At 48.0% G+C, this 18,690-nt stretch overlaps 1 protein-coding gene across 3 annotated transcripts in view; it reads right to left on the minus strand.

Annotated features, from left to right (window-relative positions):
• zmynd11 (zinc finger, MYND-type containing 11) overlaps positions 1–18,690 on the minus strand; it is a 159,973-nt gene that overhangs the window by 14,302 nt on the left and 126,981 nt on the right. For all 3 annotated transcript variants that reach the window (XM_048558875.2, XM_048558895.2, XM_048558885.2), the window contains 3 exons: positions 17,341–17,548; positions 6,009–6,077; positions 3,465–3,737 (listed from right to left, as the gene is read on the minus strand). In XM_048558875.2, the coding sequence (XP_048414832.1) occupies positions 3,465–3,737; positions 6,009–6,077; positions 17,341–17,548 (550 nt within the window). The remainder of the gene's footprint in view (positions 1–3,464; positions 3,738–6,008; positions 6,078–17,340; positions 17,549–18,690) is intronic.

Raw genomic sequence — 18,690 nt, forward strand, 5'->3', positions numbered from 1 at the left:
GTTTTTCTGTGTGCCATGAACATACAATCATATGTCATGAACTGGCAAAACAATACATAGACTTATCATCAAGGAAAGAACCTATCTACAGATAACAGTGAACGCGGAGGTTGAGTACACGTGACCTCAACCACTGTTGCTGTATATTGAGTTCATGTCACAGGGCCACATCATATCCTGTTACAATGAGTAATCATTGACAGCACCACAAATTATGCTCCCTTTGAAGGCTTGCGTACATCACATCACAACAGCTACTAGATATCGCTCTCAATTAGTGAAAGAGAATTTAATGTGAGATTTGAAACTTCACTGTTCCAATAAAACTTTGCCACTCTATATGTATTTCCAAAATACTGATCTGTCAAAAAAAGTAGTGGATTAAAAAAATTCTTGACAAGTTAAATACTGAAGTATCTACAAGTTAAAATGAACTTTAAAACACTTCAAATGCACTCTGAAAACATTTCACCAAAATACCAGCATGACCGTCTTCATCAGAAAATTATGGATTTAAGATCCAACCGAGAACTTGAACACAAAATCAAGGTTGACCCTTCAGCACAATGCTGAGGAGACTGCTGCACAGTTGAAGTGCTGACTTTTAGATGAGTTGTTTAAATCCCAAGGCTCATCTATCTTCTTTGATGGGTTTAAAAGGTGATCTGGGAGTTATTCCCAACTTCCTGGGCAAATTTATCTCTTAGCTGCTGAATAAATACACTTCCACATTGAAAACCACTCAGAAGAAGCATTGAAGGTAGCAAGGGCACAGAATCTACTCTGTGTGGGAGACTCCAATGTCCACACCAAGAACAGATTGCCAGAATTCCAAGAGAGTCCTGAAGGACTGTCTGCCAAACTGGTTTAGCAGAAAATAGTGAGAGAACTATCATGAGTTTAAAAACAACCCTCTCGATCTCCTACTCACCAATCTGCCTATTGCATGGAGGCAACGTTCTATCCAAACTAAGAGCACCTCCACCATGTCGTGTAGCAACCACTGTGTAAAATGGGCGACATTTATCCGTGTTTATCCATGAGGTGCTGTGGGCCATCATTACTGGCAAGACAAAATTTATCTCTCACTTAGCATCAAACCAGGAGATTAACCCTGATTAAAATGCGGAGTTTAATAGAGCTTGCCAAAACCATCACCTTGGTGAACGTACAGTGTAAGACTACATGAATGTTGAATAGAAGCATGCTGGAGAGTAAGCAAACCCACTATCAACGAGGTTCTGAAGAAAAGTCATCTTAACTCTGTTTCGCATGCTATGTTTCTCCAGCATTGTGAGTTCATTTCATTACCAAGGATTGGATCAAAGATTTACAGTTCTGTTAAGTCTGGCCATGAATGGTCAAAGACAACTAAATTACTTATGGGAGAAGGTGCCTACATAGCAATCCCAGCTACATCTTTGGCAAGCAACAAATCAATGATCCATGTTGATTTCCTCCTGAGGGCTCCATCTATCATACAGCAAGTTCCAAGCCAATTTGGTTCAGTCCAATGTGACATGAGCCATTGGCTGCACTGGATAATGCCCTGGGGACACTGGTTCAGATCCCACCATGACAGCTGGTGGCATTTAGATTCAATCAAAATCTGAAATTAAAAAGCTGGTCTCAGGAATAGTGTATCTACTGCCAACTGTTGTAAAACCCTATATGGTTCATTAATGTCTTTTAGGGAAGGAAATCTGTCATGCCCTCTGAAATGTGACTCTAGAATCACAAGGAGGTTGACTCTTAACAGCCCTCTAAAATACCTGGCACGAAGGAAGACTGTTGTGGCTGTTGGAGGTCACTCATTGAGTTAAAGGACATCTCTGCAGGAGTTCCTCAGGGTAGTGTCCTTGGTTCAAGCATCTTGGGGTGGCACTGCTTGCCTCACAGTGTCAGGGGCCCAGGTTCGATTCCACCCTCAGGTGACTGACTGTGTGGAGTTTGCATGTTCTCATCACATCGGCATGGGTTTCTTCCTGGTGCTCCAGTTTCCTCCCATAGTCCAAAGATGTGCACGTTAGGTGGATTGGCCATGTTAAATTGCCACACTATTCAGGGATGTGTAGGTTAGGTGAATTAGCCATGCAAAATGCAGGGTTATGAGTATAGGGTAGAGGGATGCTAGTCGGAGGGTCGGTTGAGACTCAGTGGGTCAAATGGCCTGCTTCTGCACTGTATGGATTCTACGATCTCAGTTGCTTCATCAATGGCCTTCCTTCCATAATAATTTCTTAAATGGGAATGCTTACAATTAATTGCATGATATTCAGCATCATTCACAATTCTTCAGATACTGCAGCATTCCACCAGCAAGATCTGCATATTGTCCAGGTTTAGGCTGAAAAATGGCAAGTAACATTCATGCCATGCAAGTGTCAGGCAGTGACCATCTCCATAAAGATAAAATCTAACCACTGCCCATTAATATTCAATGGTATTACTATCACTGCACCCCCATCATCATCCTGGAGTCACCATTAACCAGAATCTGAACAGGACCAGCCATGTAAATACAGTGGCTACAAGAGCTGACCAGGTTAGGAATCAACTTGTCATCTAACTCTCCAAAGCATACTCACCAACTACAAGCCACAATTTAGGAATGGGATGGAACACTCTCACTTGCTTGGATGAATGCATCTCTAACAATACTTGACTCCATCCAGTAAAAAGTAGACAAGTGAGTGGCACTTCAGTCCCTTCACTTCCTCCACCATTGTAGCTACAGTGCACACTATCCACAAGATGCACTGCAGACATTCACCAAGGGTCCTTATGCCAAGCCCATAACTAATACAAACTAGAAGGACAAGAGCAACAGATACATGGGAACATCATAACATGCAAGTTCCCTGGAAGCCCCTCACCATCCTGACTTGGCAATACATCACTGTTCCTTCAGTGTCCCTGGGTCAAAGTCTTCAAATACCCTCCCTAGCAGTACTCTGGATCTATCTACACCAAATGGATTGCAGCAGTTCAAGAAAGTGAATCATCATCAACTTCTCAAGGGCAACTAAGAATGGGTAACATCTGCTGGCTTAGTCAGTGACACCCACATCCCAAAAATGATTTAGAAAAAGGCCAAGCAAAACACTTGGTTCGAGGGCAATTAGGATGCTGCCTGCCATGCTGAGTATACTGTCAGCATTTTCTGTTTCAAGCATCTGCAGCATTTTGCTTTTGTAGGTGAGATTAAGTAAATGATTAAAACTAAGCAAAAGGAGGCAGTTTTAAGGATATCTGAAGAGCAGGGAAGTGAGATAGAAAGGCAGCAAGATAGATTTAGGGAACGTGTTGCACAACTTAAAGCCTAGGCAACTGAAGGTGTGGCCCCCAATAGATGAACGATTAAGATACAAGAAAAAGATAGTCAAGATTTGACCAGTGCAGAAATCTTAAGAGGGCTAAGGGGCAGGTAAATTTACAAGATTTGAGCCAAAATTGATCTGTACCTTTTCTAGTGCTTCTCTCACAACTCGTTCCGTCTCCCGTTTTTGCTCTGCTTTCATGCGCTCCTTAAAATCATTGAATATTTTGGTGTACTTTTCATGGCACATATTCTGACAGGGGATGTCATTATTAGTCTGGGTGCTCCGATGTAACATTCTTGGTGAGGAGGCACTTAGCTTCTTTGTTTGCGTTGCAATTGAAACCTTCTCGGTTTGGGGTGGCACTGACGGTATTTCCTGGCTTGAACTGACCGCCTCAATTTCTGGTTCTGGCTCCTGAGAACAAAAGAAAAACACAAACACTAAGATTTGAAAATGTTTTCTCTTCCCACTTCCATCATGCAGCCAAAACACTCAGCATACTCAACAACTTATATCACGAGGCAAGACATTGGCTAGATTCACATCTGTGGTCTGGCAAGCTTGTTAACTAATTTCATTGGGCACACAACCACTAGATTATGGTAGACACTTTTCTAGGTTTCTGCATATATCAGATGGGAGGTCATGCTCCTCTTTTGTGTCAGCCACAGAAAGATTCTGATATCCTTCAATTTCCTAGCTTACACTCTTTGAACAGCGCACCTATCTCATTAACTAATTAATAGCTTTTCACTGCAAGGTTCAAGCTCAAATACAGCCACCTGACCATTCTAATGAGCACTATTAATGATTTATAGTACTGCGTTTTTACAAAGCAATTAACCTTGAGGTTATTTGTGCATTTAAACAATATACAAAATTAATTTAAGCCCAAATTAGATATTAATCTATTATGCTGAAACTTTGTTCATACTGGATAACAAGCTGAGACAAGGTAGAAAAAACCGTATCATGACCATTCAGAAAGGTTATGACAAGGAACAAGGCAAGGCAATTATGCATAATTAAATATTATAGAATTATTGGGAATTCAATTATGACAGAGATGCTGTGTAGTAGTAATGTCACGTAACTCACAATCCAGACAGCGAGGCTAATGTTCTAGAAGATGGTTTGAAATCCCATCATTGCAGCTTATGGAATTATATGCCTTAATAAATTTAGGAACTGACAGCCAGTCTCAGTAGTGGTAACCATGAAATTAGCATCAACAGTTGGAAAGGCACATCTGTTTCATTAATGTCTTTTAGGGAAAGGAAGGGAGAAGACTTCTGGTTTAAAGGACATTTATTTCAATGTAATAAAATGGCACATGACTGGAAGGTTAGAGTCACACTTGAGATTGAGCAGACGTATTTTACAAAGGGGTATCTCCGACGATGTTCAATGGCCACAGCATATAGGAAATATGGTGTGAGTAGTGAATAAAATCATAGAATCCCTACAGCGTGGAAGCAGTCCATTTGTTCCATTGAGTCTACACTGACCGTCCGAACAGCATCTCACCCAGACCCACTCCTCTACCCTATCCCTGTAACCCTGCATTTCCGATAGCCAATCCACCTAAGCCTTCACATCTCTTGACATTGTGGCTAATTTAGTATGATTAATCCACCTAAACTGCACATCCACTTATTTAATTTATTGAATTTATTTGATGAAACTGGAGCATTCAAATCCATGCAGAGGCAGGGAAAATGTGCAAACTTCACACACAGACAGTTGCCCAAGTGTGTAATCAAAGCCAGGTCCCTGGCACTGAGACACAGCAGTGCTAAGCAGCGAGCCACTGTGTCACCCTATGTACTTTTCTACAGTATAAATATTATGCACGAGAGTCAAAGTAGTGCAAATAAATTGCTGATTCACCTGGAAGGTGTATTTGGGACCAAGAGAAGTGAGGATTTAAAAGGGTAAATATTATATTTCCTGTTACTGCAATAGGAATATGCTATGGGAGGGGAATGAAGTGTTGAGTGTGACAGAGAATGGACCAGAGTATGATGCAGGGAACAGTTACTTCGAGTGCTGACAGACAGAAGAGGAATGGATAGGAGATACACGTTGCATGTTGGGGCTGTTGACTTAAAACAAAAGTGATTAAAGAATAATTTGATAGCTACGAAGGAATGAGGCTCAAAAGACAGAAACAGGTCGATGACTGAAGGATATGGAACAAGTAGTCATGGGCACACAATAATATTCAAGCAATTTAGGACAGAGAACACACTAAAAAAAAAAATTCTTGTTTAGGAACATTTGGAATGTCCACTGTGCTAAAACTACCGATTAAAGCAGAAACCTTGTCAAAATTAAAGAATAAGTTAGGTAAGAGGGTGAAACAGTGAAATGGAGAAGGTGAAATACAAGAGATATAGAGACACAACACACAAACAAATGAAGTTAAGACATCTACTTGCATGGAGAATAACCAGAAAGAATCCCTGTAGTAAAAGAGCTTAAAGGCATACAATTTTTATATGCCAATACAAAATTTCCATATAACTGGTTTGCTCAACCTCCTAGAGAACTACTTCATATTAGTATACGTGATGACTGCACTTACTGAGAATTCACCTGATTTTCAGCATTCCAAAATATTCTGGCTAATGAAAGATAAAATTACAGCTTCTCATGCCCCATTATATCTTTAGTTAAGCTTACTTCATCTTTGGCGTCTGAATGTTGATTCCGTCTGGATTTCTTGTTCTTGGGTTCTTGTGTGCTTTTTTGCTGTAAAATGTACCACAAATTACATGAAACTTTTAATTAAGCGTTGCACTAAGATTGACAGTAACATCACAACTTATTGTTTTGAAAGAATAGTAAAAACAATTTTTTGCTTTCACCCCTCTTTACAATGAAACTTCACTCAGAAAGCAAAGGAACTCCTATAACCTGACTTTGGTTCTTATGCACTGGCACAGGAGTTTGGTATAAATCCAATTTATAGTTAAGAACAAGAGATACCAGCACAAAACAAACCTTCTGATATTCATGCTTAGCCACATAAAAATTCTTTTATTCAAAAAGCCATTTCACAAAGGCCTTCAAGATTGTCGGGATAGAAATAGTGTGAAAGGGTATGGAGTACAAAGAATGACATTATCACTGGGTAATGATGCACATTTGAAAAGTCAATGCAGGCTTGATGGGTTGAATGGCATACTTTGCACTGTAACAATTCTGTGCACATAGCACTGGAATCATAAGAATTAAGACATATTGTTTATTTACATAGGTTATAATATGGTAAATATACCATCATGCTCAAAGGGCAAAGGTTAGTTAAATCTCAACTTTGGGTTCTGTGACAACAATGCAGCAGGCACAGTGATTTAAATAAGCAGCACTTTTATTCCTTGGTTGGTAGCAAGCTTGGATGGTTTGCTGGGGCAGTTTTTTTTATATACTGGGAAGAGAGCAGTGAGCAGACATTTTTATGTCAGTTCCAGCATTCTGAGAATCGGTGTTAAATTAGGTTCTTGTTAAAAAAAATTACAGAACTCAAATATATCTGACCATAATTTTAGCAAATAAATCTGCAATTCAGTAACCCACAGATTCCAACTTTGTAATTTGCTTAGACAAGGATCAGTAGTTTCCTAAAAGCATACAGCTGTTTAAAACTTAAACATTGTGACATTTTTGAATGATTAGTGAATCTACAAAATCCAAAAATGTAGCATTTCATTCCAGGAATACATAAATTAGATAAATTGAGCATCACTGTTCAATGCCAATTCCAAATTTTCCAGCCAATTTCTACTGATTGTAGATTCAGTTGAATATTTTTGCTGCAATCATTTTTCTCATCTTGCAGCTCCAAACCGAATTGAATATTGAATAAACTGTTCCAACAGTGCCATGTAAATACTTTTGACTGCTGTTGGCAGTGATAGTATTAAGGACTTTGAGTAATGAAAAGAAACAGATTAAAAGCTTTTCTCTTGAGCTTTTGACATACTGAGACACTTGAAGAAATCTGTCTTGTAATCACTTATATGGTCTGTGTTATTTCCTGGTAATCAATTCACAATTATTACTGCACATTTATTAACACTCCTCATAATTGGGAACTGTAGAATACCATTCAAAGACTTGATAATGACTTGTATATATTATTGTGCTGAATTACGCACAAATCTCTTGTTCTTTAAACTTTAAGCAGATGTTACAACTGACCCAGCTCTATTTTCTGCACCTATTCACCTTGGCATTACAACGTTTAATTAACTAAGCCTGGGCAGCTTTTGGCATAGCGTTCCACATCCATTTGCATTTACATCAGCCTTGCAAGACCTAGTTCTAAATTTAAGGTTATGCCCAAGATTCCATACATGCTATGCAATAACTTGAAAGCTGCATGCAGTTTGTGCATGTCAGCCCCTTCAAGTTTCTGCATGTTTGAGCAAAAAAAGTTAAAGGGCCAGGCTCTAAATTAATTAGCTTTGCACTCTTAAAAAGAATTAGGCCACAATGTTGGTTTTGTTCCCTTGCTTTGAACTCTGCTATGAGACATAATAATCACCATCTGCAGTAAATACTTTGATTATATTTAATATCTCAATTAAATTACCATGCGACGTTCTATACCTGAGCTAATACAAGTCCAGTCTACTTGTTGGATTTACATAATTTAAGTTGTCTGTGCCACCGCCTGGAAAGCTGCATTATACCTCCTCAAAGCCCAATATCTTTCTTCATGTGCAGCGTTCAGAAATCAATACAAGAAAATACAAATGTGGCATAAAACATTTTTCTTACTGTTGCCAGTACAATAACTGGTAATTTTATTGAGAAGTTAATGAACTACAACAGCATTACTCATTTGGTTCATGATCCCCCCCCCCCAAACCCTCGATAATGTTTCTGTCTTTCAATCACTCACCTGTGCAGTTTAATCTAGGAGTTCTGTTTTATCCAGGAAGGCTTTATGCAGTTTTTCTCTAGGTTATCAATATTTGCATTTTCAGATGTTTATTATTTCAAAATTCAACAAATGAAAGTCAAATCAATACACAGTGAAGTACGTTTCCCATGACTTCTCCAGATACAGGTCTATATCGACCATGGGAACTGACGAGCAGAAACCAGGTACCTCCTCATGTAGAAGGAAGAGGAGCAAAGCTCAATCGTCCTTGTTGTCAGGTATCTTGATGCAGCCAACCAGGTGGCCCACACATAAGTAAGTACAGCTGATTTTAGTTTAACTTGACCATTTTTAGGACTGCTTCATAGACTGGGAGGCCCAGGTTCAAGCGCCACCTGCTCCAGAGGTGTGTAATAACATCTCTGAACTGGATGATTAGATAAATAGGTTAAAAAAAATTAGGACCACTTCATATTATTTTCATGGTTGTAGTCTAACGATATCAAGGCACCACTTTGTGCCAACAATGGGCCAAAGAAGCCATTTTGTAGTCATCATAAATTTACAACTTATAAAATCACACGCATAAACTAATTAAGAATTATTGTAACTTAATAATCAGCCAGAAAGAAATGACTGAATAAGCAATGTACCTCAATTATGTTGAAGTATAGGCAATCAATCATGTAGTTATTAAGACCATAAGATATAGGAGCAGAATTAGGCTGTTTGACCCAGTGAGTCTGGTCTAGTATTTGATCATGGCTGATATGTTTTATAACCCAATTCTCCTGCCTTCTCCACGATCTCCTCATGAATCAGGAATCTAAATATTTCTGTATTAAAGGCTGGGAACATACTAATATGTAGCCAATGACACCCTCACCCCGTGAATGAATTAAAAAAGTATTAATTTGTCACTGTATGCTTGTGGAAAAGGGAGCAATCCTTGGTCCTCAAAAGATTATGCGTGGCAAAAAATAAAAATTTGTACAAATTCAGATAAGGGAAACAAAGAGTTTTACAGGTTTGCATAACCAGGTATGGTATGCAAATGGTTAAATCCAATTAAATTAATTCAGGTATGTCAATTGTCCAATTCACTACTTACAACAGACTTGATGAGCATGAGATTGTGCAAGGGTTTAAAATGGAGATTATGAGAATAATCTTTGCTAATTAGACATGAAAGAGACACATACATATGTCATAAGAGGTGATGATTGCCCCCGGGGCAGAATTTCAGGGAAATCGCAGTGAGTGAAAGAACCCAAGGTTGATTTACAATTCTATGTGGTTTGACTACTCAACTGAAATCAAGTCCTTTTTTGTCTTTGACAAGTTGACCGTTTTCCTTTGAAGTATATCTTTATAACCATACCTTTTCCCTTTTAAAAGCAACCTAATTTTAAAATTTACGACCCAGAGATCTATTTTCGCTTTAACTGGTTAAATTCTTGTGAGACTGGTAGAGTATCCTATGAACATTCTGGCAGCACAGGCACTGTAAGGTTCAAGGGAGGTGGTAGAGTAGGTAACATCTAGAGGGGTGCATAATGAGAGAGGGCGCGAGAGAGGGAGCGGGCGAGAGAGGGAGCGGGCGAGAGAGGGCGCGGGCGAGAGAGGGAGCGGGCGAGAGAGGGAGCGGGCGAGAGAGGGAGCGGGCGAGAGAGGGAGCGGGCGAGAGAGGGAGCGGGCGAGAGAGGGAGCGGGCGAGAGAGGGAGCGGGCGAGAGAGGGAGCGGGCGAGAGAGGGAGCGGGCGAGAGAGGGAGCGGGCGAGAGAGGGAGCGGGCGAGAGAGGGAGCGGGCGAGAGAGGGAGCGGGCGAGAGAGGGAGCGGGCGAGAGAGGGAGCGGGCGAGAGAGGGAGCGGGCGAGAGAGGGAGCGGGCGAGAGAGGGAGCGGGCGAGAGAGGGAGCGGGCGAGAGAGGGAGCGGGCGAGAGAGGGAGCGGGCGAGAGAGGGAGCGGGCGAGAGAGGGAGCGGGCGAGAGAGGGAGCGGGCGAGAGAGGGAGCGGGCGAGAGAGGGAGCGGGCGAGAGAGGGAGCGGGCGAGAGAGGGAGCGGGCGAGAGAGGGAGCGGGCGAGAGAGGGAGCGGGCGAGAGAGGGAGCGGGCGAGAGAGGGAGCGGGCGAGAGAGGGAGCGGGCGAGAGAGGGAGCGGGCGAGAGAGGGAGCGGGCGAGAGAGGGAGCGGGCGAGAGAGGGAGCGGGCGAGAGAGGGAGCGGGCGAGAGAGGGAGCGGGCGAGAGAGGGAGCGGGCGAGAGAGGGAGCGGGCGAGAGAGGGAGCGGGCGAGAGAGGGAGCGGGCGAGAGAGGGAGCGGGCGAGAGAGGGAGCGGGCGAGAGAGGGAGCGGGCGAGAGAGGGAGCGGGCGAGAGAGGGAGCGGGCGAGAGAGGGAGCGGGCGAGAGAGGGAGCGGGCGAGAGAGGGAGCGGGCGAGAGAGGGAGCGGGCGAGAGAGGGAGCGGGCGAGAGAGGGAGCGGGCGAGAGAGGGAGCGGGCGAGAGAGGGAGCGGGCGAGAGAGGGAGCGGGCGAGAGAGGGAGCGGGCGAGAGAGGGAGCGGGCGAGAGAGGGAGCGGGCGAGAGAGGGAGCGGGCGAGAGAGGGAGCGGGCGAGAGAGGGAGCGGGCGAGAGAGGGAGCGGGCGAGAGAGGGAGCGGGCGAGAGAGGGAGCGGGCGAGAGAGAGAGCGCGAGAGAGAGAGGGCGAGAGAGAGAGGGCGAGAGAGAGCGGGCGGGAGAGAGCGGGCGGGAGAGAGCGGGCGGGAGGGCGGGCGGGAGGGCGGGCGGGCGGGAGGGCGGGCGGGAGAGCGGGCGAGAGAGCGGGCGAGAGAGCGAGGGAGCGGGCGCGAGGGAGCGGGCGCGAGGGAGCGGGCGCGAGGGAGCGGGCGCGAGGGAGCGGGCGCGAGGAAGCGGGCGCGAGAGAGAGGGCGCGAGAGAGAGGGCGGGAGAGAGAGGGCGGGAGAGAGAGGGCGGGAGAGAGAGGGCGGGAGAGAGAGGGCGGGAGAGAGAGGGCGGGACAGCGAGCGGGCGAGAGAGAGCGGGCGAGAGAGAGCGGGCGAGAGAGAGCGGGCGAGAGAGAGCGGGCGAGAGAGAGCGGGCGAGAGAGAGCGGGCGAGAGAGAGCGGGCGAAAGAGAGCGCGAAAGAGAGCGCGAAAGAGAGCGCGAAAGAGAGCGCGAAAGAGAGCGCGAAAGAGAGCGCGAAAGAGAGCGCGAAAGAGAGCGCGAAAGAGAGCGGGCGGGGGAGCGGGCGAGAGGGAGCGGGCGAGAGGGAGCGGGCGAGAGGGAGCGGGCGAGAGGGAGCGGGCGAGAGGGAGCGGGCGCGAGGGAGCGGGCGCGAGGGAGAGGGCGCGAGGGAGAGGGCGCGAGGGAGAGGGCGCGAGGGAGAGGGCGCGAGGGAGAGGGCGCGAGGGAGAGGGCGCGAGAGAGAGGGCGCGAGAGAGAGGGCGCGAGAGAGAGGGCGCGAGAGAGAGGGCGCGAGAGAGAGGGCGCGAGAGAGAGGGCGCGAGAGAGAGGGCGCGAGAGAGAGGGCGCGAGAGAGAGGGCGCGAGAGAGAGGGCGCGAGAGAGCGCGCGGGACAGAGAGCGGGAGAGAGAGCGCGGGAGAGAGAGCGCGCGAGAGAGAGCGCGCGAGAGAGAGCGCGCGAGAGAGAGCGCGGGAGAGAGAGCGCGGGAGAGAGAGCGCGGGAGAGAGAGCGCGGGAGAGAGAGCGCGGGAGAGAGAGCGCGGGAGAGAGAGCGCGGGAGAGAGAGCGCGGGAGAGAGAGCGCGGGAGAGAGAGCGCGCGAGAGAGAGCGCGCGAGAGAGAGCGCGCGAGAGAGAGCGCGCGAGAGAGAGCGCGCGAGAGAGAGCGCGCGAGAGAGAGCGCGCGAGAGAGAGCGCGCGAGAGAGAGCGCGAGAGAGAGAGCGCGAGAGAGAGAGCGCGAGAGAGAGAGCGCGAGAGAGAGAGAGCGCGAGCGAGAGAGAGCGGGAGAGAGAGAGCGGGAGAGAGAGAGCGGGAGAGAGAGAGCGGGAGAGAGACAGCGGGAGAGAGAGAGCGGGAGAGGGAGCGGGGGAGGGAGCGGGGGAGGGAGCGCGCGCGGGAGGGCGAGCGCGCGGGAGGGCGAGCGCGCGGGAGAGCGAGCGCGCGGGAGAGAGAGCGCGCGGGAGAGAGAGCGCGCGGGAGAGAGAGCGCGCGGGAGAGAGCGGGGGCGGGAGAGAGCGGGGGCGGGAGAGAGCGGGGGCGGGAGAGAGCGGGGGCGGGAGAGAGCGCGGGCGGGAGAGAGCGCGGGCGGGAGAGAGCGCGGGCGGGAGAGAGCGCGGGCGGGAGAGAGCGCGGGCGGGAGAGAGCGCGGGCGGGAGAGAGCGCGGGCGGGAGAGAGCGGGCGAGAGAGAGCGGGCGAGAGAGAGCGGGCGAGAGAGAGCGGGCGAGAGAGAGCGGGCGAGAGAGAGCGGGCGAGAGAGAGCGGGCGAGAGAGCGCGGGAGAGAGAGCGCGGGAGAGAGAGCGCGGGAGAGAGAGCGCGGGAGAGAGAGCGCGGGAGAGAGAGCGGGCGAGGGAGAGCGGGCGAGGGAGAGCGGGCGAGGGAGAGCGGGCGAGGGAGAGCGGGCGAGGGAGAGCGGGCGAGAGAGAGCGGGCGAGAGAGAGCGGGCGAGAGAGAGCGGGCGAGAGAGAGCGGGCGAGAGAGCGGGCGAGAGAGCGGGCGAGAGAGCGGGCGAGAGAGAGCGCGCGAGAGAGCGCGCGGGAGAGAGCGGGAGAGAGCGGGAGAGAGAGCGGGCGGGAGAGAGCGGGCGGGAGACAGAGCGGGAGACAGAGCGGGAGACAGAGCGGGAGACAGAGCGGGCGAGAGAGCGGGCGAGAGAGCGGGCGAGAGAGCGGGCGAGAGAGAGGGCGAGAGAGAGGGCGAGAGAGAGGGCGAGAGAGAGGGCGAGAGAGAGGGCGAGAGAGAGGGGGAGAGAGAGCGGGCGAGAGAGAGCGGGCGAGAGAGAGCGGGCGAGAGAGAGCGGGCGAGAGAGAGCGGGCGAGAGAGAGCGGGCGAGAGAGAGCGGGCGAGAGAGAGCGGGCGAGAGAGCGGGCGAGAGAGCGGGCGAGAGAGCGGGCGAGAGAGCGGGAGACAGAGCGGGCGAGAGAGCGGGCGAGAGAGCGGGCGAGAGAGCGGGCGAGAGAGCGGGCGAGAGAGCGGGAGACAGAGCGGGCGAGAGAGCGGGAGACAGAGCGGGAGACAGAGCGGGAGACAGAGCGGGAGACAGAGCGGGAGACAGAGCGGGAGACAGAGCGGGCGAGAGAGAGCGGGCGAGAGAGAGCGGGCGAGAGAGAGCGGGCGAGAGAGAGCGGGCGAGAGAGAGCGCGCGACAGAGAGAGCCGGCGAGAGAGCCGGCGAGAGAGCGGGCGAGAGAGCGGGCGAGAGAGCGGGCGAGAGAGCGGGCGAGAGAGCGGGCGAGAGAGCGGGCGAGAGAGCGGGCGAGGGAGAGGGCGAGAGAGAGCGGGCGAGAGAGAGCGGGCGAGAGAGAGCGGGCGAGAGAGAGCGCGCGAGAGAGAGCGCGCGAGAGAGAGCGCGCGAGAGAGAGCGGGCGAGAGAGAGCGGGCGAGAGAGAGCGGGAGAGAGAGAGCGGGAGAGAGCGCGGGAGAGAGCGCGGGAGAGAGCGCGGGAGAGAGCGCGGGAGAGAGCGCGGGAGAGAGAGCGCGGGAGAGAGAGCGCGAGAGAGAGAGAGCGTGAGAGAGAGCGGGAGAGAGCGCGGGAGAGAGCGCGGGAGAGAGCGCGGGAGAGAGCGCGGGAGAGAGCGCGGGAGAGAGCGCGGGAGAGAGCGCGGGAGAGAGCGCGGGAGAGAGCGCGGGAGAGAGAGGGAGAGAGCGCGAGAGAGCGGGCGAGAAAGCGGGAGAGAGAGCGGGAGAGAGAGCGGGAGAGAGAGCGGGAGAGAGAGCGGGAGAGAGAGCGGGAGAGAGCGGGAGAGAGAACGCGCGCGAGGAAGAGGGAGGGGAGTTGGGAGTAGGAAGTAAAATAGAAGAAGAGAAATACAGGTGTTGGAGATCAGAAACAAAAACAGAAATTGCTGGAGAAACTCAGCAGGTCTGGCAGCATCTGTGAGAAGAAAGCAGAGTTAATGCTTCAAGTCCGGTGACTCTTCATCAGATAGTAGCCGGTGAGGACAGAACAGAAGCTGACTAAGTAATAATAAGGGCTAACGGTAGTCAATACTGAAAGCAACACGTCTCATGTGATAATAAGACTACGAACATGTGAGAAAGCAATCCCTTTTCTGACAGGACCAAGATGTGTGGATGAGTGAGAAAAAAACAAAGACATAATCAGGTCAAAGTTATTGAACTCAATGTTGAGTCTTTGAGGCTACAGAAACCCCAAGTGCAAGATGAAATGGTATTCTTCATGCTCATCATGAGGCTTGTGGGAGCAGTGCAGCAGGCCTGAGACAGAAACATTGGCATAGGAACAGGGTGGTGTGTTGAAGTGGCAAGCAAGACCGTAACAAGCCCTTTGGCCCAACTTGCCCATGCTGCCCAGTTTTCACAATTTAAACTAATCCCATTTGCCTACGTGTGGTCCTACTTCAGGCTTCTACTCATTGACTACATCACTGTCTTCAACACCATAATCCCTTCGAGACTAATCTCAAAACTCCAAGACCTAGTCTCAGCTCCACCCTCTGCAATAGATCCTCAGCTTTCTGACCCACAGAAGACAATCAATGAAAACAGATAACAGTAGCTCCTCTAGGATAATCCTCAACACTAGCACCCCACAAGAATGTGTTCTCAGTCCCCCACTATACTCCCTGCACACCCATGACCGTGTAGTAAAATTTTAAAATCATCCACAATTTCACTGACAACACTGCCATGGTAGAACAGATATCAAAAATGGTGAGTCTGTCCTGGACCTCCCATATAGATGCGACGGTAAACGCTGCACAACAATGCCTCTTCTTCTTTAGGCAGCTTAGGAAATTTGGCATGTCCATTAGAACCTCACCAACTTTTACTGATGCACCACAGAAAGCATTCTTTTTGGGAGTATAACAGGCTGGTACAACAACTGGTCTGCCCAGAATCACCAGAAACTACAGAAAGTTGTGTGCAAAGCCCAGATCATCATGGAAGACAACCTCCCATCCACGGACTCCATTTGACACTTCTCATTGCCACGAAAAGGCTGCCAACATCATCAAAGACAGCCACCTGGTAATGTTCCCTTCCAGGATCTCCTCCATCAGGCAGAAGATGCAGAAGCTTAAACCAATGCACCAATAAGTTCAAGAACAGTTTCTTACCTGCCATTATTAGACTTTTTTAATTTCTTTATTCATTCATAGGACAAGGGCATCGCTGGCTAGGCACCATTTATTGCCTATTCCTAATTGCTCAGAGGACGGTTACGAGTCAATCAAATTGCTGTGGGTCTGGAGTCACATGTAGGTCAGACTAGGTAAGGATGGCAGGTTCCTCCCTAAAGGACATTAGTGAGCCAGATGGGTCTTTCCAACAATGGACAATGGAGTCATGGTCATCATTAGATTCTTAATTCCAGATATTTATTGAATTCAAATTCCACCATCTGCCATGGTGGGATTTGAACCCGGATCCCCAGAACATTATCTGGGTCTCTGGATTAACAGTTCAGCGACAATACCACTAGGCCATACAGTGTAATCTGCATGCTTCACTCCGTCTATGCATCCCATGATCTATATGTCCTTGCTTGCTTTGATTTGCGTGTAATGCTTGCAAAACAAAGCTTTTCTCTGTACTTAGGTACATGTGACTGCAGTCAATCAAATCACATCCCTCCGTACCTATCCCATCCATATACCTGTCTAAATGTTTCTTAAATGATCTAAGTGAACTCACTTCCACCACTACCCTGGTAGCCTGTTCTGGATACTCCCCACCCTATGTGAAAAATGGCCCCACTGGACACTTTTTGTATCTCTCACCCCCTCACTTTTTAACCTATGCCTTCTAGATTTAGACTCCCCTACCATGTCAAGCCACCGCTGGAGGCATTAGATACTATAGAAACTACAGACACTGACAGCATTTCATCAAAAGTACTGAAGAGTGCTACTGCAGAGCACTCTAACCAAGCTCTTTCAATAAAGCTACAATGGTGGCATCTATCTGACAATGTAAGAAGTTGCCCAGGTATGTCCTACACACAAAAAGCAGGACAAATACGACCCATCCAATTACTGCCCCATCAGTCTACCAGCAGGTAGTTTTCTTGCCGTGTTTCACCTGATGCCATGAAGTGTCCTGGGGTCCTGACAATGTTGAAAACATCCAGGGCAACCCTACCGATACTGTACCACCGTGCCACCATCTCGGTTGGCTCTGTCCTGCTGATGGGACAATGTGTGTAAGATATGATTCCATTTTGACTCTATTGCTCATTTAGTCCAAGAGACAGCTCTCCTAATGTTGGCATTAGCCTTCAAATGTCAGCGAGGGCTTTGCAGGGTTCACAAGGCTGCATTCGCTGCTGTCATTTCTAGTGCCTTCAATGCCAAATGTTCTGTCTAGTTTAACTCCTTTTTTGAATTAGCAGTTGATAAAACTGAGTAGCTTATGAGTGAAGGATTGGATACTGGTCCTATGTCCCTGGAATTTTGAAGAATGAGGGATGATTGCAGAAAATATACATAATTTTTACAGGGGCACGTAAGTTTGGATATACACAAGAGGTTTTCAATTGCTGAGTGTAAAATCAAGGTCATAATCTTAGGATAAAGGGGCAGGCCATTAAGATGAATTTGAGGAGGAATTTCTTCACCCAGCGGGTCAGAAATCTTTGGAATTCTCTGTCTCACGAGGGCTGTGGAAGCTCAATCATTAAGTATGGCCAAAATGTTATTCAACAGACCTTTGGAAATCAATGACATCAAGGAATATGGAGATAGTGCAAGAAAGTGGCCTTGCGGCTGACGAACAACCATGATATAACTCAATGGCTGAGCAGTTTCAATGGACTGAATGCTGAGCAGAGAAAATGAATAAAGCGGGAGTTCTTTCCTGGCCTGCAAAGGCTCGTTTACATACCATCAATAAACAATGAAAGTAGCTTACAGGCTTCAGAAAACCTCCAAGACATACATGTAACAAAAAATTTCAAATGAATTGGCACTTATATGCTAAACATACCTGCTCATTACTTGTGGAAGAGATGCTGGACTCTGCTTCTTCTTCCATTTTATCCTCCGCTTTACTCTTCCAGAACCTGCCTTCACGGACGAAACGCTGGTGCAGTTCAAGCTCATCACAGGCTTTCTTCCAACCCAGACTTCGTTTTACTGCCAGCTGATGAACATTAACAGTAATATCCTGGATATTCTCCGATGGAATCCATGCTCTGTAACCAAAAAGTGGGCATATGGTCAGCCCATTCCATCTATTCAACCCAGGAATTACTTAACCTTAAGAATTTTAAAAACTACAACGATGAGATTACTGTATTCTTTGCCGTCACAGCACTTTTCACATCCATTGACGTACCACTAGACAAAGAAGCACTTGCCACATGATTGGAGTCAGCATTTCTGCTGTGTCCTAACACCACCATCAGGAATGCCAATATACTCAAGACTAATGGACCTATGGCCTCACCACAAACTTCATCTTTAACAGCCGAATATAAAAACAAATTTTGAGAAGATTTGTAGCTCAGGTTGAGATTCTGGATGTGAGTTTGCTCGCTGAGTGGGAAGGTTCGTTTTCAGACGTTTCGTCACCATTCTAGGTAACATCATCAACGTAAACAGATAAATAGAAAGCGGGACATAACACCAGCGCTTCACCGGAGGCTCACTGATGATGTTACCTAGAATGGTGACGAAACGTCTGAAAACGAACCTTCCAGCTCAGCGAGCAAACTCACATCCATAAAAACAAATCAATGACACACCTATGGGGTGACCCATTTCAGCACTTATTGCAGATGCAGTCATGCAAAGACTGGAACGGACTGCCCTCCCCCTCATACAGCCAAACCTGTGGATCCGATATGTGGATGACACGTTCGTCATCGTTAAATGTACCATGTAAGAGACCACACCAACTCATTAACAATGTTTTCACTGGGATCAAATTTACAAGAGAAGAGGAAGACAACAAACAACTTCTGTTTTGAGATGTAAGGGTAGAACGAATGACCAACAGGGAGTTCCAAACCACAGTATATAGGAAGGCAAGCCACACTGGCCAAATCCTCAATTTCCACAGCAATTACCCCAACGTTTTCAAACAAAGCTGTGTTAGGACAATTTTCAAATAGGCCACAATTCACTGTAATATGCCAGAGCTACGCAGGAAGGAGGAAGAGCATTTATACAAGGTCTTTGCTAACAACGGATATCCTAACAACTTCATCCTCAGGTGCCTACGAGATAGACAATGCCAAGAGGGCACAGTATACTCCAATACATTGGCCATACTACCCTATATCAAGAACATACCAGAACTAACAATGAGACTCATGACCACTAGGAATCATGG

Source organism: Stegostoma tigrinum, chromosome 2 (genome assembly GCF_030684315.1).
Source record: "Stegostoma tigrinum isolate sSteTig4 chromosome 2, sSteTig4.hap1, whole genome shotgun sequence".
Taxonomy (NCBI): Eukaryota; Metazoa; Chordata; class Chondrichthyes; order Orectolobiformes; family Stegostomatidae; genus Stegostoma; species Stegostoma tigrinum.